The sequence below is a fragment of the Lagenorhynchus albirostris genome, chromosome 16, assembly GCF_949774975.1.
Source record: "Lagenorhynchus albirostris chromosome 16, mLagAlb1.1, whole genome shotgun sequence".
In the NCBI taxonomy this organism is placed as follows: Eukaryota; Metazoa; Chordata; class Mammalia; order Artiodactyla; family Delphinidae; genus Lagenorhynchus; species Lagenorhynchus albirostris.
Genome location: NC_083110.1, coordinates 53,208,355 through 53,229,135, shown reverse-complemented (window position 1 = coordinate 53,229,135; position 20,781 = coordinate 53,208,355). Strand labels below are relative to the sequence as shown.

Sequence of the window (20,781 nt, the reverse complement as noted above, 5' to 3'; positions counted from 1 at the left end):
GTCGTTTTGATAACAGCCATTCTAACAGGTATGAGACGATATTTCACTGTGGTTTTGCATTTCCCTGATGATTAATGATGTGGAGCCTCTTTTCATGTACCTATTGGTCATCTGTATGTCTTTGGAAAAAATGTGTCTTCAGGTCTTCTGCTCATTTTTTAATTGGATTGTTTGTTTTTTGCTATTGAGTTGTATGAGTTCTGTATATATTTTGGATATTAACCCTTTATCAGAATATGGTTTGCAAATAATTTCTCCCATTCAGTAGCTTGCCTTTTCATTTTTGTTGATGGTTTTCCTCTCAATGCAGAAGACTTTTAGTTTGATATAGTCTCACTTATTTATTTATTTAAAATTTTATTTTATTTATTTATTTTTGGTTGCATTGGGTCTTTGTTGCTGCACGTGGGCTTTCTCTAGTTGCGGCGAGCGGGGGCTACTCTTCGTTGTGGTGTGCGGGCTTCTCATCAGCGTGGCTTCTCTTGTTGCGGAGCACGGGCTCCAGGCGCATGGGCTTCAGCAGTTGTGGCATGTGGGCTCAATAGTTGTGGCTTGCGGTCTCTAGAGGGCAGGCTCAGTAGTTGTGGCACATGGGCTTAGTTGCTCCATGACATGTGGGATCTTCCCAGAGCAGGGCTCGAACCCATGTCCTCTGCATTTGCAGGTGGACTCTCAACCACTGCACCACCAGGGAAGTCCTCGCCTATTTATTTTTGATTTTGTTGCTTTTGCTTTTCTATGTCATATTCAAAAAAATCATTGTCAAGACTTATGTCAAGGAGCTTACTGCCTATGTTTTCTTCTAGCCGTTTTATGATTTCAGGTCTTATGTCCAAGTCTTTAATCCATTTTGAGTTAATTTTTGTGTATGGTATAAGATAGTGGTCCAGTTTCTTTCTTTTGTATGTGGCTCCAATTTTCTCAACATCATTTATTGAAGAGACTGTCCTTTCCGCATTGTATATTTTTGGCTTCTCTGTCATAAATTAATTGACCATATAAGCATGGGTTTATTTCTGGGCTCTCTATTTGGTTCCATTGATCAGTGTATCTGTTTTTATGCCAATACCATACTGTTTTAATTATTACCACTTTGTAATATAGTTTGAAATCAGGGAGCATGATGCCTCCATGCCCAGTTCTTTTTAAAGCCCTTATCTTTCTTGTAGTATCTTGTCAAACACAGCTAATGGTAACCAAGATGTGCTATTGACATTCTGACTCCCCATCTCTTCACTTAAAGCCATAAGCTCATTTAGTTCATCATCTGCCTTCCAAGTTAATGCAGGCAATAGTTTTACCAAATACTTCATCACTGTGTAATATTGATTGCCTTCTTCCAGCTTTCAGTAATAGTTTCCTTGATACCCACTACCTGGCCCAAAGACAATGGATTTTTGTTACCAAGAAACATACCACTTCTGATAGCAATTTCTGTATTAGTCAGGATAAAGAGGTTGTGCTGCAGTAACAAATAGCCCCAAATCTCAGGTACTTATAAAAATAATGGTTTTTATTTTCCTCATTCATGTTACATATCCGTCCTAATCAGCCATCCCTCCGCTCCATATCATATTTACTCCAGAACTTAGGGTTTTAGAGTCACCCCTATCTAAGCCACTGCTTTTCCTCTGGGAGAGGGAACGAGGACATGGTGAATCATACACTAGCTCTTAAAGCTCCTTCTCACATTTGATTAGCCAGAACAGGTGAAGTGGCCAATCCTGACATCAGTGGGGAAGGGAAATAGAATCTTTTCCCAGGGAAGGGAAGCAAATATTATGAACATTAGTATCATTTATTATATTATGCTTTTTAAAAAAATATCCTGAAAACTCTGAAGAAGGGAGAAACAGCTGTCTTTGTGTGGTGGTTTTGCCCACAGCTGCCTACAGTGACAGTAAGACAGGGTGACCTTTCAAAATACCTTACAGACCTAGGCCTTTGATCTTTATTGTGGTTGTCCCCAGCCCTGTGGCTTTGATGCACAGATATATTATCTGTTGTTCTTTTTCTACCAGTCCTATCTCTTAGGCTCAGGAAGAAATTTGATTGGATGGAATATCTTTTCTAGAGTTTACTACTCAGTTTCCAATACCCTCTGGGCCACTAGTAAATTCATTCCTTGATCTCCAGCTTAAATTGATCCATTTCTATTTTTTCTTCCCAGCTGTCTTTTGGGGAGACATTGCCTTAGATGAAGAGGACCTGAAGTTATTTCACATCAACCAAACCCGTGACTGGATCAAGGAGTCAGTGGAGGAAGCAGGACACAGCACGGGTAAGTACGGCGTCCCCTTCACCCCTGCCCTGGAGAGAAGGGTCAGGGACTCCAGCACGGGGTGATGTGGACCACGAGTCATAGGTATTTGACCTGTCAGTCCAGTGCCCACCTGTCAATGGAAAACCAGAGGGGTCACCCCTTGTCTGTTGCAGGCTGTGAAGCTGGAGCCTCCAAGTTTGCTTATCCTTCTAAGAAAATCTTCATTAGCGTCTTTATCCAAAGATTCAACCCTGAGCTCAGAGTTCAGAGCTGAACTCAACATAGGTTCTCAGGACTCTGGCCTCAGGGTCCAGAACTTCCCATATTCCTGGATGGGCTCCATGTAGGGCATATCTGATGGTGATGCTGATACTGATTAGCAGTGGGAAGATGCTTGCCTGGGGCCAGGGTGGGGTGGTATTATGCACTTGTTTGGCCTACAAACCAGGTGACAATCCCCTGGGGGCAGGAAACACAGCTTGGGTGTCAGACTTTGATTACTCTTTTCCTTTGATTACTTTTCCTCCTTGCCTTCACCTTGGGGTGAATAGTAATGAGACTGGTCTCCTGATTTCTCCTCACCTCCCTGCCCACTGGGCTCAGATGCCTCCCCTCTGTGGAATCTCCATTCTCAGAAGCAACCCCAGGCACTGAGCTGTGGGAGCCGATAGGCTGTGTGGCTGACTGTGGCTTATTATTCAGCGACCAAGGCTCGTGTGTGCCTGATGCTACACTGTCTCTGCTACCTGCCACCCCTCCACCCACCCTCCCTTCCTTTCTCTCGAGGATTTTAAAAAATTGTGGTAAGAACACTTAACATGAGATCTACTGTCTTAACAAAATTTTAAGTGTACAATACAGTACCGTAAACTACAAGCGTGATGTGATACAGCAGATCTCCAGAACACTCATCTTGTATAACTGAAGTTTATACACCACCCCCCTTTTTTAGTACCTATCACGGATCTAATGCGGTGCTGGTGAGAGAAAGAGGAATAAGATGTGACCTCTGACTTCAAGGAGACCTTTCACGCCAGGCAGACAGGGTGGACAAGCTTGCTAACATCTCCAAAGTTCAGTTTTCCTATCTGTAAAATGGGGATGAAACCAGCACTGACTTCAGCAGGGGTTGGGAGGATCGACTCCAAAAGTAACAGGCTAACCTGGTGCCTAGCACATGGCACGTTCTCCGGCAAAGGCAGATGTTATCACTAAGCACCCCAGTCCGGAGGAATGAGGCTGAAGGGTAGATAGATAAACTGTAATTCCTCATGACAAGAGCTACAATGAATCAAGAGCAGTGGGAAGAAGATGGGCCAAGAAAGGCATCATGGGAATGGGCACTCTTGCCTTGTGTCTTGAAGGATGAGTAGGAGTTCCTTAGGGAAAGAATCAAGAAAAGATATTTCAGCAGAGGAGAAACTGTGTGCAGAGGCAGGGAGTATGAGAGGGGCTGTCTTAAGTTGAGGAACAGGGGAAAGGTGTGGCTCACTGGAGGGTGGCTCTTGCGGGGGGCTGTCGTAGAGAGAAGCACCAGGAGAAGTTGCTGGGGTAGATGATGAAGGTGCCTGTTGGCGGGGTGGGTGGGAATGTGCCCAGAGTAGGAGGCAACTCCCCTGGTGCCTCTTGCGCTGATGAGCTGGAGCTCTCCCCTGTGGGTGGCAGGGGTCCTGCCCAAGGTTTCTGAATAAGAACGTGATGTGCTCATCTTTGGCTTGGGGGAGTCTTGGTGGAGCCCCCTCTCCCGCTGCTCTCCACAGCCCACCAGCTGCCCTGAGGTTGCTGGGCTCCGCGCTGGGTGCTTGGGCAGCCTCACCATGCTGCTTGCTGGTGGTGATGATGGGAGCGGGGTTGTCAAGGCAACCCCTTTCCCTCTGCTGATGAACCTGGTAGATTTCAAGTACATCCCCAAAGTCCCCCATCCCTGAGTGTCTTGCAAGGCTCCAAGATTCCACCAGAACTAATTCACCAGTTCTTCATTTCAGTATTTCCTGGCACAAAAGGCCCTGCGATCTGTATCCACTTGGGAGGGAAGGAGAAGAATATATTGTATTCATGTTTCTGGATGTGGTCCCAATTCACTCACTCACTCACTCACTCACTCACTTATTCATTGAAACCTCTATGGAGTGTTCACTTTGTGCCAGGTCTTGTGCCAGACCCTGAGATGGTATAGACTGAGGTTTCTCTTTTTTTTTTTTTTTTTTTTTTTTTTGCGGTACGCGGGCCTCTCCCTGCTGTGGCCTCTCCCGTTGCGGAGCACAGGCTCCGGACGCGCAGGCTCAGCGGCCATGGCTCACGGGCCTAGCAGCTCCGCGGCATGTGGGATCTTCCTGGACCGGGGCACGAACCCATGTCCCCTGCATTGGCAGGCAGATTCTTAACCACAGCACCACCAGGGAAGTCCCCACAGATGCAGTTTACCTGCATGAATGGAACCATGCAGTGTGTGTTTGTGTCTGTCTCCTTTCCCTCAGCTTTGTGGCTGTGAAATTCCCCCATGTTGCTGGGTGGAGCGCTGGTTTGTCCTTTCATCTTTTGCAGTGTTCTCCTGAATGAATGTACCCTGGTTTATTCATTCTTCTGTTGACAGCCATTTGGACAGTTGACAGTTTGGGGCTATGATAACTAAAGCTGCTATTGTCTTTCTCGTACATATCCTTCGGCACTCATTTCCAGGAATGGAATTGCTGGGTCACAGGGTATATGTAAGTTATTAGTAGAATCAGTCAGATTTCCCAAGTGGTAGTACCAGTTTACACTCTGTGTGGGTACACATGGATTTGGAAAGCAGGGCAGGGGGTGGGGGGTGACCACGCAGGATCCAAGGAGGCCTTTGGGTCTTGGTCTCTCTGGCTTGGGGACCCCACTTACACCTCCAGACCTGCACAGCATAGGACACCATCACGAATGCTCAGGGTTGGTCCTGTCAGCAATCCTTCTGCTGTCCTTGGGGGACCTGCCATGGCACAGCATGGGGACCCAAGCTTGGCAAATGTGAGTGAGAGACCCCAGAGAGAGTCTGGGCCTTGGCCAGCCACCATGGCAGTTGACCGCCATGGTCAGCCTCATGGTCTAAGAACCTGAGTACCTGTCTTCTTTTTCCTTCTCCCCTGTGAGCTGAGAGAGGGCAGAGTCCACATATATTTGACTTTGGATCCCTCAGAGGTGGCCCGGCACTTTGTATCTAGAAGGCACTGGCCAGCATTGTTGGATAGGGGAGAGGGAAGAGATAGACAGAGACTGGCAGGCCCTGGAGCATCTCCCAGGGGCCTTGGGGTGAAGAACTCCCACAGGGCTTTGCTCCCAGGAGGGCAGTGAAAGCGCTGACCACCGTCACAGGCTTTGGTCTCAGACTGTCTGGGCTTGAATCCTCGGGCTGGGCCTCAGTTTCTTCATCTGTCAAATGGGAATAGTAATAATCCTTACCTCAGAGTGATGTTGTGAGGAGAAAAGGAAGAATACGTGGAAAGTGCTGAGTGCAGTGCCTGGCATATAAGAAATGTGCAATAAATATCAACTCTGCCTTCTCTTCCTTATTATTATTAGTAGTAGTATTTGCAGAAAGAACACTGACCTGGGAGGGTTTAAGGCTAAAGTGGAGAATGGGAGAAATTTGCTACGTGCTGGAGGGAACTTCGGGGGCTTGGGCAAGAGGCCTTTGAAACATGTACCTTTCTGGTGTTTCCTCCTTCCCAAGCTTGAGATATGTATTTTTTTTTCCACTATGTTTTTATGGCAAGGTGATTCTTACCCTGATCAGTTTTCTCTGAGGGCCAATAGTACTTTGCATCTATCTAAAATAGTTATTTTATTTTCAGAATGGGAATATTTTAAATTATTTTTGCTGATTAAACTAACACTGCTAGTTGTTAAAAAAAAAAAAAGTGCAATAGCTCAAAATTGTAGAAAGTGAAAATCCCCTTTTATCCCAGGCCTGGGGGTCCCCATCATGATCTGTTTGCTGGATTCCTTCCAGCCTTACTGTGCTCAGGCCATGTGCAGATATTTTATAACATAAAAGGAATTTTTCTTATCACCCTGTTGTGTAACCTGTGTCTTTAACACCACACCATGGACATCTTTTCACGTGGTACTTTGAGGTCTATCACATTTAATATGCAACTCTGCCACCATTTATTGAATGAATCCATACAGATGGACATGACGGTTGTTTCCCTTCTTTTCTGTAGTGTTTTTTTCTATTAGAAATGTTGATGCTGTGAACAACACTGTGCTATTGTTCTTTAAACATTTGCTTTGATTAAAAAAAAAAATTTAAAAGGAACCACACCTTTATCTGCTCTTTCTACTTCCACATGTGTGAAAGGATGTGTTCTTAGATATCGGTTATTTCATTTCCAAGTTTTGGTAATTGCCCCTGGTTTTTTGGGCGGTGGCGTGGGAAGAGGGCTTAATCCCTGGAGGTGGATGGGATGCAATGCAGCCCCAGATGCCTCCTTTCCCTGGTTTATCCTGTGAACTTGAAGCTGCTTTCCTGGTTGCAGAATGAAACGATGTCATTGCCTTAGAAGTGATCTAGTCTCCCTCGTTTCATAGATGTGCCCAATGTCCCACATTCAGTCAGTGGAAGAACCAGAACGAGAACCTAGGTTTCCCGTCTCCTAGGCTGTGTCCTCCATTGTACCAACCCATCTGCCATGTTGCCAGGTGGAAGGAATGGAAAACAACAGAGGTGCATGCAGTCATTCCTTTGCCAGCCCTGGGAAAGTAGCTGGAGTCTTTCTGGACCAGGAAGCGAGCAAAGACCTTGTGCCCGGGTTGGTATGAGAGCCCACTCAGGGTGCTGTGCTGGCCACAGAAAAAAAGCCTCTGAGAGCTCTCGGGCCCCCAGTAGGGAGCATCCTCGCTGTTCACTTAGGACCCCGGGCTCGTGGTGATTACTTCCGATCAGTCTCCCTGCCTCCAGTCTCTGCTTCCGCATCCTGCTTCCAGGTGATCTTCCTGGACCTGACCTTGCAACCACCATATTGGGTTGAATAGTGTCCCCCCCCAAATTTATGTCTACTTGAACCCCAGAATGTGACCTCATTTGGAAATAGAGTCTTTGCACATCTAATTAGTTAAGGATCTTGAGATCAGCCTGGATTTAGGGGTGCCCTCAATCCAATGACCGGAGTCCTTATAAGAAGAGGAGAGGACTCAGAGAGACACACAGAGGAAGGCCACGTGAAAGAGAGAGGCAGAGGCTGGAATGATGCAGCTATAAGCCAGGGGGCACCAAGGATTGCCGGGAGCTGCCACAGACTAGGAAGAGGCAAGGAAGGATTCTTGCAGAGCCTGCAGAGGGAGCACGGCCCTGCCAACACCTTGATTTCAGACTTCTAGCCTTCAGAACTGTGAGAGAATGGATTTCTGTTTTTAACCCTCCAACTCTGTGGTAACTTGTTACGGCAGCCCTAGATAACTGATAACCACTGTGTTTTCTAAAACCCTTCCATGGCTGCCTATCACTTATCAGAAACATTCCTTATCTGGCCCCCAAGGCCCTCCACGCTTTATCCACAACTTACATATCCGGCTCCCTTCCCGCCCCTCAGCCTCCTGCCAAACGCAGTGACGTCGTGTCTACAGGCCCCGAGTGTCCTTCCTTCCAGCCTTCTGTTCCAGCTCTGCTCTCTGCTCCAAGTCCCCATTCTACAGAAAAAGAACTGAAGGTCCACGGACAGCCTAAGACTCACCCAGGGCCCTACATCTGGTGGGATTCATGATACCTCTTTAGTCAGCACAGCTGCCAGCTTGGGAGTCCACCTGGGTTGACAGCGCTGTTAAAATTAACCTTGTTTTGTGCCTCAGATGGAGAGAGCGCTATTTTCCCCCCATTTTCAGACAGTCCCGTTCCCCTGCCGTGAGAGCCTCCAGAGGAAGTGGCAGCAGCCTTTTGGATGTGCTTGGGGGCAAGGAGGCAAGAGCGCATTCTTCAGGGAGAGAAAGTCCTTCTGTGTGCATTTTATTTGCAGTGAGAAGAATGGGAGTTCTGGGCAGGCGTGGGCCAAGCTGTTCTATGAATGGGGCCCTTGAATTAACATTGCCGAGTTTCCTAAGGCTGCTAATCGGATTAGCTGTGTAGTGAAGGAAGTACTTAGCCGGACACACACACAGATACATGAGCAGACACACACACACTCTCCCATCCTCCTGCATCCTCTTCGATGTGGTGGTGCAGAACCTGACACCCCTGTTTCTGAGTTCTGGGACACCTCACCCCCTGACCACACAAGGTGTGGAGGAAAGCCCCGTGTGGTTGATGTTTGGGGACTTTTTGCTTGTTTATTTCTTCCCTAAAGAGTCCTGGAAGCAAAGTTGAACATTCTCATCTTTGCGAACGTCTGGAAACTTGGAGAGGAAACCTCATCTTGCAGTTACCTCCCTCCGGGTAAGGGATCTGATTTCTTGCTCTTTGTAATGAAGACTCTGGAAGGGGAAATGGCTTTCATTGCTTATTGGCTCTGATGGAAGCTGATGTTTCCCGTCTTGTCTATTCTGAGCCACTGGGCCGTGTCCACCTCTATTTAAGAAACCAACCTTAGTCTAAACTCCTGCCATCTGTGTAGGGCATCCACATAAGCCTAAGAGTTTGTGCATCTGCGTTCAAAATAATAAATTAGCAGGAGAGAGTCGAAGACGTTCGTTTGGCTAACTTGCCTCCTCTCCCTGGGCCTCATCACTCAGAGATGGACCCCACAGAGTCTTCAACTCCTTGAGTTCCTTTTCCTATGCTGTCTATGACTTGGAGGGGCACATGCTACCGTCACCTGGTCTCAAGTGTCCCCTCTGAAGGGAGGGTCTCCTGAAACCATATCCAACGGAATGACTACCTGCACCTGGATTTGAACGCTGGTGTTTCAGGCTGGAGAAAAGAGGGGACACAAAGGCCATTGGGCATCGAGGGACTAAATTTAGGCACAAAAGGCTAAAACGCACCCGTGAGAGACCCTCATGTACTACACGGGTTTCTGGGTCCTGCCTTCCAAGGCTTGAGGGTCTAAAAGGGACCCAACATCTCTGTCCCCAACATGTTTTTAGCTTTGAGGCCCTTGAGAGAACTCACGAGTGGGGCTGCTTTGAGCAGCCCAATCGACAGGCTGCGGTGTTTCTGGCTCTGCTCCCATGCAGACGTTCCCCAGGCTTTGTAGACATGGCTTCGTCTTTTCATTAATTTTCTTTATTGGTGGTGGGAGTGCTGCTGACTGACCAGTGTCCAGGAAAGAAGTGGGGGCAGTGGTGGCTCCCTGTGACATCTGTAGAAAGGACAGTGTCCTGAGCTTACGGATGAATGCCAGGTTAGACTTGCTGAGACAGTTAGTTGGGTTCAAGGCTGTCTTCTCTCACATCATGGAACGCCGTCTCGGTGAGATCCGGCGGCCTCTGCTGCTGGGGCCACTGGAGTAGAGGGACAAGGAGCTGTCGGGGGCACTCTTACTCGTCCTTTCCACTGTCTCCTCAAGAGCTTTGGAATGAGGTTTTGGGGACTTCTTTTCTCTAGGTGTATTGTACTTGACATTTTGTGGTTCCCACACCCTCTGAGAGTCTGATGAATATTTTCAGCACTTCTCTGAGAAAAAGGTAAACACACAATTTTGTTTGCAATTTCAAGAATTTTACTCCGTGGATTCCCAGTTATGCACCTCAAGTCCACAGCCCCCTTTTTCCATCTGTTTCCACTCTGTTGGAGGTGTTCTCACGTGGACATCCTGGATCCTAGAGGTGCAGTGTAGAAAGGCATGGGTACTGGAGTCAGGCAGGCCTCCCTGGCTCTGTACTGACTAACTGCAGGAGTAAGGGAGCCTCCTTCCTTATTTGGAAAATGGGATTGGAGAGGGGGGATTGGACAAGTGTAGGAGGTAAAGCACTCATCCCAGAGTCTGACACCTCGTAGGTGCTCAAGAAATAGTAGCCGCATGGCTGCCTGTGTGCTGGATCCTGCCTTCTCTCCTCCCCGGCCCACCTCTGTGTCTCAGACTCCACACTTCCTAGATGCCTTGGAAGTCTTCTCCTTTGCAGTACCCTGCCTGCACCCCCCTGGGGTCTCTGGAGCTGGACCTGCACCAATGTGACCTGACCAGATCCTTGGATTTAGATTCCACCAGCACATGGGGAATCTCTATCAATCCCCAACATGAAGCCTTTCCTAGTCCTCCTCAGTCAAACTCTGGGTCATGAAGTTGGCCAAACAGAGATCTGAGAACTGATTAGATGCTGGTTCTTCTTTGATAGCAACAACAAAAAGAATAATAATAACTACAATTTGTTGTGTCCTAATTTTGTCTTAAATGATCTCATTAATCTTTTTTTTTTAGATTTATTTATTTATTTATTTATTTTTGGCTGTGTTGGGTCTTCGTTGCTGCGCGCGGTCTTTCTCTAGTTGTGGTGAGCAGGGGCTACTCGTAGCTGTGGTGCGCGGGCTTCTCGTTGCGGTGGCTTCTCTTGTTGCAGAACACGGGCTCTAGGTGCGCGGGCTTCAGTAGTGTGGCACACGGACTCAGTAGTTGTGGCTCGCGGGGTGTAGGGTGCAGGCTCAGTAGTTGCGGCGCATGGGCTTAGTTGCTCCGGCATGTGGGATCTTCCAGGACCGGGGATCGAACCTGTGTACCCTGCATTGGCAGGTGGATTCTTAACCACTGTGCCACCAGGGAAGTCTGATCTCATTTATCTTCAAGCAACAGCTCTATGTGGCAGGTACCGTTGATACCTACAGGTGTGTTCAGAGAGGTGAGTAACCTTTCTTTGATCACACAACTAATTATTGGCAGAGCCAAGATTAGGACCTAACTCTGTCTAATGTCAAAGGCTGCTTTTAGCCTCTTCACTCCATTGCTTCTGGAAATAGATGCTGGCATCACCACTAACCCTGTTGTCTTGAGCTGTGAAGACTTAGTCCCCCCACGACTACCTTTGAGAGGTGTTGATAGAAGACATGGGCAAGTTCTACTCACTTCTGGGGCTGCACTTCATCCTGCCCTCTGTCATCTCAGGTTGCCATTCAGTGTGTGCCTTGCTGCATCCACCAGACTGTCAACAGCTGTGACGTGTCTTTGTTTGGTCTTGGCCCTCCCTCTTTAGTTCCAGCATCAGCCTGGGCACAGCGACAGCACCAGAGAAACCCTTGTGAGTTGAGGATGGAGTCTCAGGAGTGCATGATGTCCTCCTTGCCCCTCTGCTCCCCTGTTTGTTTGAATGTGTGATGCTTAGAGTGGGAGCCTGCAATGGAAGAAAGGCTTATGCTCAGGGGTGAGGCACTTGGGCTGGGTAAGCCCAGATCACCTTGCAGGGAATGTCTGAAAAGGGCATTCTTTGGCCACATGGTCAATAGCTTGTCTTTACTGAGCCCTTCGGACAGAACCCCAGGTGTGGTTGTTAGGTCTTTTCCAAGCCAGAGAGGGGGTGCTGGCCTTCCTGCTCACTCCTCCAGGGCTCTGCTCAGCCCTTTTCTTCACAGACCTGCGCCCACTCCCCCCCGCCCCACCGTTGACGGCTCCATTTCACCCCTGCCCCTCCCGTGGCAGTTCACCTTGGCTCCCATGGTCTAGAACTTCATCTTTATGGCTACACTGCTCCTCTGGCATGACCTACACTCCCCTTGTGTCAGTTCTGCTGACTCTCTCACACCACCTTCTTGATTACTGTCCTTTTCCCTCTCTCTCCTGCCTCTCCCTCTTTCCTTCCTTCAAGGACAGATGCTAAGTGGGGACCTCTTCTGTGCTCAGCACCAAGGATACAGCCGTACCCACTTTTTTCTTCTGCCATTAAGGAGATGGAGGTGGTTTTTTTGGGGTTTTTTTTTTTTGCGGTACGTGGGCCTCTCACTGTTGTGGCATCTCCTGTTGCGGAGCACAGGCTACGGACGTGCAGGCTCAGTGGCCATGGCTCACAGGCTCAGCCGCTCCGCGGCATGTGGGATCTTCCCGGACCGGGGCACGAACCCGCGTCTCCTGCATCGGCAGGCGGACACTTAACCACTGCGCCACCAGGGAAGCCTGGAGATGGAGTTTTAATGATGGAAGTGATTATGGTCATGCTTTGGCAGTACTGGAGGAATGGGGCAGGCTGTGGTGGGGGAGGACCTGTGACCCCGCTGGTGTGGAGCCCCACCGACCTCCCAGAGGAGACATGGTCCAGTGGGCAGAACTCACACCTGGAGAGAAAGCCCCAGGTAACAGTTGTCATCCAGGCAGAAGTTGGTGTTGGGTGTCCAGTTTGGGACACAGGGCCTGATGGGAGGCAGGAATGTTTGTGTGAGGCCAGAGACCCAGGCAAATAACATCAGAGAGGCCTTTAATAGAACTCACAGAGAGTTCCAGTGCTGTGCTGGGAGCTCAGAAGAACAAGGCAAGGACCCCTGATTCTTCCGTGAAGTGGGTATTAAGGAGGACAAGAAGTCAGAGGCTTGGCCTGAGAGAACAAGATGGGGACAAAGGTCTGAAATTAAGCAGAATCCCTCAGATCAAAATCGGAGCCAAAGATGATGTGCTGCTGTGACCCTCGAGTGTTGAGCCCCAAATCCTTAAATCCCCCCACCCGAGGACGGGGCTGGCTGTGCGTGCAGACAGCAGTCAGCAGCTGGAGAAGAGGAGGGCTGGGGTACAGGAACCGGGTGACGCCTGACAGTTATTCCGCTCATAAAATTTTCAGTTTAGTAAGATGATTTGAGATGATAAAGAGGCATCTGATAAAGTGCACAACTGCTCTTTGGGAAGGAAAAAAGAATGCAACATAAGGATTCTATCATCTGGTTCCCTGGGACCTCATTCAGAGGCTGATTACACCTTGGATTGAAGCCAGAATTCACTGTGAACTTGAAGCGTTGGGAAAAGTAAATTCACCTTTAGGTTGATTTTTTATTATGACTGCATTTGTCAGAATTTGGAGAAACTGGGCTGGGAGTCCATTTGGAGTCACAACAGGGTGCAGAGCCAGGTGGGGGAGGGGCAGTGACCACCCTTGGCCATCCATCCAGGGAGCCGTTATTCCAGGCACCCCTGCCCCCCGCCCCTGCCAATGGACCTGAGTCAAAACTGGAAGATTAGCTTGAGAAACCAGGACAAATAAGAGTTTAGCGCCTGACATTCTAGGCAAGGTTCTTTTGGTTTTGAGATACAGAATCGTACTCAAGATAGGTCGATAAAAGAGTTTATTTAAGAATATATTCTCATGGCCATCCAAGGACAGAAGCAGAAGAACTGGCCTGTTGGGGACTTGACTAGAGACTGAAGAGAAAAGAACAAGGCTGGCTTCTTCTCTCAGGGGCCACAGAGAATCTCTTTTTTGCTTTTTCTCTTCTTCTTGCGCCTGACCCATCATGGCCACCATGTGTGAGTCGTATCATGATCCCTCTTCTCGAGTGCCCCCACTGAAAGCTTGTGGTACCCGCCTACATAAGGGTACCGAAGAAGCCCTAAGAGTGGAAGAAATTGCCAAGGGAAGGAGTATATAAAGTGAGCTGATCAGTGCCCCAGGGAGGCAGGAGGAAGAAAGGAACTGATAATGGTCTGTGTCTGTGGCTTGAGAGAGGAATGAAGGATGGGGCAGCCTCTGGTCAGTGGAGAGGATGGGTGAGTGAACTGACCTCCCACATGTGGAGATGTGGAGTAGCTCCCTTTGGAGTTAGCCTAGTCTTGAGGTCAAGCCTGGTAACCTCACACCCACTTTGCCGTTTATATTATTTTCATGGGAAAATACTTTTATGAGTTCCCATTAGCCATCTTAATCCCTGGAATTTGGGAACACAGCCTCATGAGAGCTGGGGATGTTTCAGGTGAGGATCTAACCTTCGCCTGTCAGTTTTGGCAACAGAAAGATTGTGCCTCACTCCCTGAGCATCACTCTTTGCTGCTTCTTAATCTGATTCTATTTTCATGCTCTGTTAACTGTGTATGTTTTTGTTTGTGTTTACTAAATGGGATTCTATGTTTTCTGTTCTTAATTTAAATAGTAGGTGATCTCTAAAGCAGAATGAAATGAAATAAACCATACTTTGTCTTTTTATTTGTGCAACCCTCCAATTGATTGTTCTAGCATCAGTGGCCTTAATATAAACATAATTCCCCACCCTGACCTAAGAGCACCCTGTGGTGAATCCTTTTTGACAAAATAAAGGATTTGTTTATCCAAAAAGTAATCACCCCCTAAAATTTTTTAATATAGCATGTTTAGTTTTCGTGCAAATTTGCGCTTGTTTTTCTCGGCCTCTTTTGGATGTGTGCATTTCGTTACAGCTGAAAACAGACCTTTGTTTCAAATGCATTTACTACTCAAGTATTTTCTTATTGGGCATGATAATGAACTAAATTGTTTTCGAACAAAACCAGGGCTACAACTTTTCAGTTACCCACTGTACAGCCTGTCAGTTCACCTCATGAGAACTCCTTATCTGTAGAATGGAGGGTTGGACTTTAAGCTTTCTGAGGGCCAAGATGGGTCTCTCAGTTCTTTTGCCAAAGATAATCCAGGAATGTATGGGGACTCAATGCATGGTGTCTGCTGTGTCACAGATGATTAGATACCTGCAGTGTCTTCAGCCCTCCCTTCATGTGATGCCTTGTGGAACTTTAGAACAGTCTGCTCAAATTGTATCTAATACTAGACCTTCTAGAGACCTTCCAGTGGGCTTCCACAGGTGTTGGCAGCAATGTGGCTGTGGCCTCCCTTTGTCCCATCTTCGAAAACAACAAAAAAAAAAGGGCTGGAGAGAGGAGGTTGAGAAAGGTCAGACCGCCCCCTGCCCCAGAGCCGCGTGAAACATGTAGACACTGGACACCGGTGACAAGGGGGCTGGACTGGGAGAGCTGGAGACGCAGTTCAAGGGGTGGCTCTGCGGTGTGAGTTTGGGATGAGACTCCCCGCATCATGCTAACCTGTGGCTGAAGTGCTGGATGGCCCGGACAGAGTCACATTTCTTCTGGGGCCATTTACACTGAGGTCTGTGGGTCATTATTTCTGTGGTTTCCAAAGAGATCCAGAGAGAGAAGGTGGTGAAGGTGGTGGGGGTGCCAGTGGAATCTCATTCTGCGTTCTGGTCATCTTATTTCTCCTAGTGTCCTTTAATAAGACTGCCCATAAACAGGGAGAGAAAAGCCCCAGCTGACCTTGGTGCTGAGCCTTTGAACTTTATCCAGCCCCCATCCTGCTCCTGCTGCTACTGGCTTCTGCTTCCCAGGTTCTCCATGACCCTCCTGCATCCCTGGACCTTACTGCCATTGCCAGAGGAATTCCTGTCTTCTCTGACATGGGCACCCCCTAGAGGCACGACTTTCCCATTCACTCTGCAGCCCAGAGGTCCTAAGTGGCCAGTCCACCACACAGATATAGTCTGCAGATACGTTTTGTAGTGCTTAATATTTTTAAAAATTTACTGCCAAAATTTAAGAATCAAATTTCTCATAAAAATCTGGAACTCTGGCTTCTCTTGCAAAGTTGGAATATCTGGCCACACGGGTCCAGCAATCCCACATGGCAACAATCAGTGGAGTTGCATAACGATGGGTTGGACGCTGGAGGAGCAGGTGCTCTGTGGTTTGCCAGAGACCCCATTGCTCCCTATTCATCTTTCACACTGACCTCTTTCACGCTGATGTACTCCTTGCCTGGGCCCCCAACTCTAGGCATTTGAGTTGGCACATTGGGCCAGTGGGGAAGGGACAACATCCTTGGGCCCTAATGCAGGCCCCATGACACCGGCCAGGGCTGCTTCTCTTTTCTGCATCCAGAGAGGAGTCCCTAGGCTTTAACTGTTGCCCAGTCGTCTGGAAGACGATCCTTCTGGAGCCTCTTTTCTGCTTTTCTTTGAACTTTCAATCTCTGGCCCTCCCCACCCCCACCCTCCAACCCCTCCCCACGCCCCACCCTCTAACCCTTCCCCACCCACCCTCTAACCCCTCCCCACCCCCACCCTCCAAACCCTCCCCACCCCTGCAACACAGCATGCCATGTCCCAGGTTCTGGCTGGCACTGGGGTGAAATACAGAACAGGCCAACAGGACAGTGTCTTGCAGCGGGTGGTTTATGGCCCAGCACATGTATTGGCATCAAAACAGGTTCTTTCTGCCCCAGTGAATCAGAGGGATGGGACCATTAATAGGTATTAGCCTTTCTGAAACAAAAGGATCATTCCACCTCACTGACATATGCCACCACCCAGAAAAACACTAGTTACCCGAACCTCTGTTCACTTAGATTATCTCTTAAAGGTGAAGCCATTTATCTGTACTTCTCCTTGAACTGAGATGACTTCTGTCCCAAAAGGTCAAAGACAGGCCATGGAGCTCCATGGTCCTCTTTCTGCTTCTCTCCTCCAGTTCCCTGCAGAGGGCTTGGGCTGGTCTTCCTTTCTTTGATTCCTGAATTCCTTGCTACTCTTTCTGTGACCCAGTTCATGGGTCCTTTGAGACATCTGTAAATCTTTATCGGTCATTTGGTCATCTGTGCAAAGGCCGTGTGATAAAATCCTTTTAAGATGTTCTATGACGACAAACTTGTGTCTCTTCTGAAGGACTTTTTACCAGGTAGTGAGAAAGTCTTAACCCTTGGTTGTAGGTTAACTTCCTACAAACTTCCTTGCCTGGGGTTTTCCATTCCTTCTCTGCTCCTGTCAGACACCAAGGGACAGGGTGATGAGGCACAGAGCAAGGGCCGGGGGTTAGAGCCTCCCAGCTCTGCTACATACCAGCTGGTGACCACAGATCAAGTGCTTTAACCTCCTTGAGCCTCAGTCTCCTCATCTGTAAAACGGGAGTAACAATAATACCTCACCCCACATAGGTGCAGTGAGAATACACACAACTGAGATAATATATGCAAGCATCAGTCAATCCTATTCAGTCCAATTCAAATAGACATATTTGTTAAGCCTCTGCTATGACACCACATAATGGAAATAGGATGTTATCTCCGTCCTCGAGGGGTTAAGTGCCTTGTAGGGACAATAGACTTGGTCTGCAAATAATTATACTCCAGGCATGGTATGATCAGGGCTGGGAGCTCCTTGAGAGGAGAGGCTGTGTCTGATCTGTTTTTCTATCCCTGGAACCTGGTACAGTGCCTGGCACAGAGGTGCCCCGAGGAAGCATGTTGAATGAGGGAATGAATGAACGGATGAATGAGTAAAGGGCCACGAGGGGGATGTAGGTGAAACAGAGGCAAGGGATGGCTTCATGGAAGAGGCTGTGAAGGATTTTGATTAGGATCGAGGTGGGGAGGGCATTGCAGGTGGAAGGCAGAGCCTGAACACAGTCATGGGAGTGGGAGCTTGGCAGGGTTGACCGGTGGGTGAGAAGGTGGGACTTGGGGGAGAAGAGAAGCTGGAAAGGAGTGTTGGGATCAGACTCCTGTGGTACTTGGCTGAGGACTTGTACTCTCCTCCATGGGCCCTCCCCTACCCCGCCTCAGTGCCCGGAAAGGCTTCGTGCCCCCACTTCTGCCCTTCCCTCAAACTCAGCCAGCCCCTCTCGGGGAAGCCTCTGAATGCCCGATGTCTTCCTATTTCTCCCAGACTGGACTGTGAGCTCTGTGAACTATCATCTATCTGTGCCCTCCCAGTGCCTAGTCCTGTGAGAGGCACATTGTAGATGCTCACCAAATTTGCTGAACAAATAATTCTTCACAAAATGAAAATCCCACTTCCACCTGACTCAGCATCATCTTTACCATTAATCTCTTTACTTTGCTACTTTAATAGTTGGAAAATGGTACCTTATTTTTGCTTCTGTTTTCATTTCTCAAGGGTAAACAACTTCTATATATTTACCTACTAATTACATTTTTCTTCTATGACATGTTCACCAATTTCCTTTATCCAGTGCATATTAGACATAAAGATTTTCTCATTGATTTGCATGAGCTATTTATATAATATGGATAGTAACCATTTGTTATCTTCAGTGCAGATATTTTCACTTGAATGGGTGTTTTATTTTCATTTTAGGGGATTAGTCTTTCTGATATACAAAAGTTTTAAAGTTTAGAAGTTAAATATATCAAGTCAGATTTTCTTTTTCTTATACTTCTAAACGTATAAAATTATTCCTACTATAGCTCTGGGAAATAACTTATTTTTCCAAAGTTTTTCTATGGTTTGTTTGTTTATACTTAATTCTTTCAATCCATTTGGGTTTTATTTGGAGGCACCCCTCCCCCCAAGTTCTGAATAATAATCTCAACGCCGTCTAATTCACATTTTTTCCCCGTGTCTCCTTTACCACATAGTGTGTTTTTATATGTAGTGTTAGCATTTATGTCCCATTCATCTGTGTGTCTTTTCATGTTAATTTCTTTATATGTTTTAATATTTGGTGGCCATCCTTCCTCAAGGTCCTTGCTTTTCATTTTTAGAGTTTTTAAAAAAATTTTATTGGAGTATAGTTGACTTACAATGTTGTGTTAGTTTCAGGTGTACAGCAAAGTGCTTCAGTTATAGATATACATATATTCATTCTTTTTAAGATTCTTTTCCCATATAGGCCATACAGAGTACTGAGTAGAGTTCCCTGTGCTATACAGTAGGTCCCCGTTGGTCATCTCTCTTATATATAGTAGTGTGCATGTGTTCATCCCAAGCTCCTGATTTATCTCCCCCCAACCCTACAATGTTTCCCCTTTGGTAACCATAAGTTTGCTTTCGATATCTATAAGTCTGCTTCTGTTCCGTTAAGTTCATTTGTGTCTTTCTTTTTAAATTAGATTCCACATATGAGTGATATCATATGATATTTGTCTTTCTCTGTCTGACTTACCTCACTTAGTATGATAATCTCTAAGTCCATCCATGTTGCTGCAAATGGCATTATTTCATTCTTTTTGATGGCCGAATAACATTCAATTGTATTTATGCACCACATCTTCTTTATCCGTTCCTTTGTCGATGGACATTTAGGTTGCTTCCACGTCTTGGCTATTGTAAATAGTGCTGCAATAAAGATTGGGGTGCATGTGTCCTTTCGGATTATGATTTTCTCCAGATATATGTCCAGGAGTGGGATTGATGGATCATATGGTAGCTGTATTTTAAGTTTTTTAAGGAACCTCCATACTGTTCTCCATAGTGGCTGTACCAATTTACATTCCCACCAACAGTGCAGGAGAGTTCCCTTTTCTCCACACTCTCTCCAGCATTTATTGTTTGTAGACTTTTTATGATGGCCATTCTGACCGGTGCAAGGTGATGCCTCGTTGTAGTTTTGATTTGTATTTCTCTGATAATTAGTGACCTTGAGCATCATGTGCTTTTTGGCCATCTGTATGTCTTCTTTGGAGAGCTACCTATTTAGATCTTCTGCCCATTTTCGGATTGGGTTTTTGTTTTTTTGACTAGAGCTACATGGGCTGTTTCTATATGTTGGAGATTAATCCCTTGTCGGGATTACCATCTAATTCATATTCTTTCCCCATGTCTCCTTTATCACATAGTGTGTGTTTTTACATGTAGCGTTAGCGTTTGTATCCCATTCATCTGTGTGTCTTTTCATGTTAATTTCTTTATATGTTTTAATATTTGGTGGCCATCCTTCCTCATGGTCCTTGCTTTTCATTTTTAGAAATTTCTTGAATAGTCTCACTTGTTTATTCTTCTACATGAATTTGAGGATCACTTCTCCACAAAAATCTAGGAAGATCCCAACAAAATCCTCTTGAATTTGGATCATGATTGCATTAAACTTATAACTTCATTTGGAGAAATGGACACATTTGTAGCATTTACCCAATTCATCCAGGAACATGGAACATGGAATGTCTTTTCTTCACTTACTACTACTTTTATAAACTGCAGTACAAATGTATAATTCTCCTCTTGCAGTTATCCACACTTCCTGTTAAAGTTATCCCAAGTCTCTTAGGTTGACTATTCTGAACGGGCCCTCTGAAAATTTCTCTTCTTTTGGCATATTTCAGTGTGAAGGATGGGCAAGGGTATGCCTTTATCACATCTAAGAGCTGAGAAGGGAGTTCCCTCCATCTCTCTTCTCATATCCATCTGGGTACCGAGTTATGTTCATCCCATCACCTAAATTTAAGCCCTCCCAAGCAAACTCTCGCCATCCCTACAGTCCTATCACTCTCCAGGACGCCATCACTTCTTGACTGGAGACAGGCATTAATGTCCCCTGTAGCCTTACATCCTGCAGCCTCCCTTTCCCCAGTCCCCCCTCCCACCGGCAGCCACCTCCTATGTGTTGGGTACTGTCCCAGGCCAGGGGGTACATCAGGGGAGAAGATGGAGCTAGCTTTTTAGAGGGTGTCAGGGAGGCAGGCAATAAACATGTGAGCAAATAAATGAGATCGTTGCTGGTAATGCTCAGTGATCCCCGAAGGAAATAAATGGGGACTGAGAAGATTCTTCTAGAATCTTCCTCTTATGCATTCAGCTCGGTGGTCCACATTTTGGCCTTCAGCGTCTCAGGGGAGAATTTAATCGGTGTCCCACTGTGCTCTTGGGTCCCTGTGCTCCCTGCCTGCCTCACCATCAGCCGTGAGCTCTGTGTCTGAATTTCTCCCCCACTGCC

The 20,781-nt window shown here is 47.0% G+C and overlaps 1 protein-coding gene across 1 annotated transcript in view; it reads left to right on the top strand.

The window, feature by feature from the left end:
- TLL2 (tolloid like 2) overlaps window positions 1-20,781 on the top strand; it is a 127,674-nt gene that overhangs the window by 28,515 nt on the left and 78,378 nt on the right. The window contains exon 2 of the mRNA XM_060125707.1: window positions 2,171-2,281. Within this exon, the coding sequence (XP_059981690.1) occupies window positions 2,171-2,281 (111 nt within the window). The remainder of the gene's footprint in view (window positions 1-2,170; window positions 2,282-20,781) is intronic.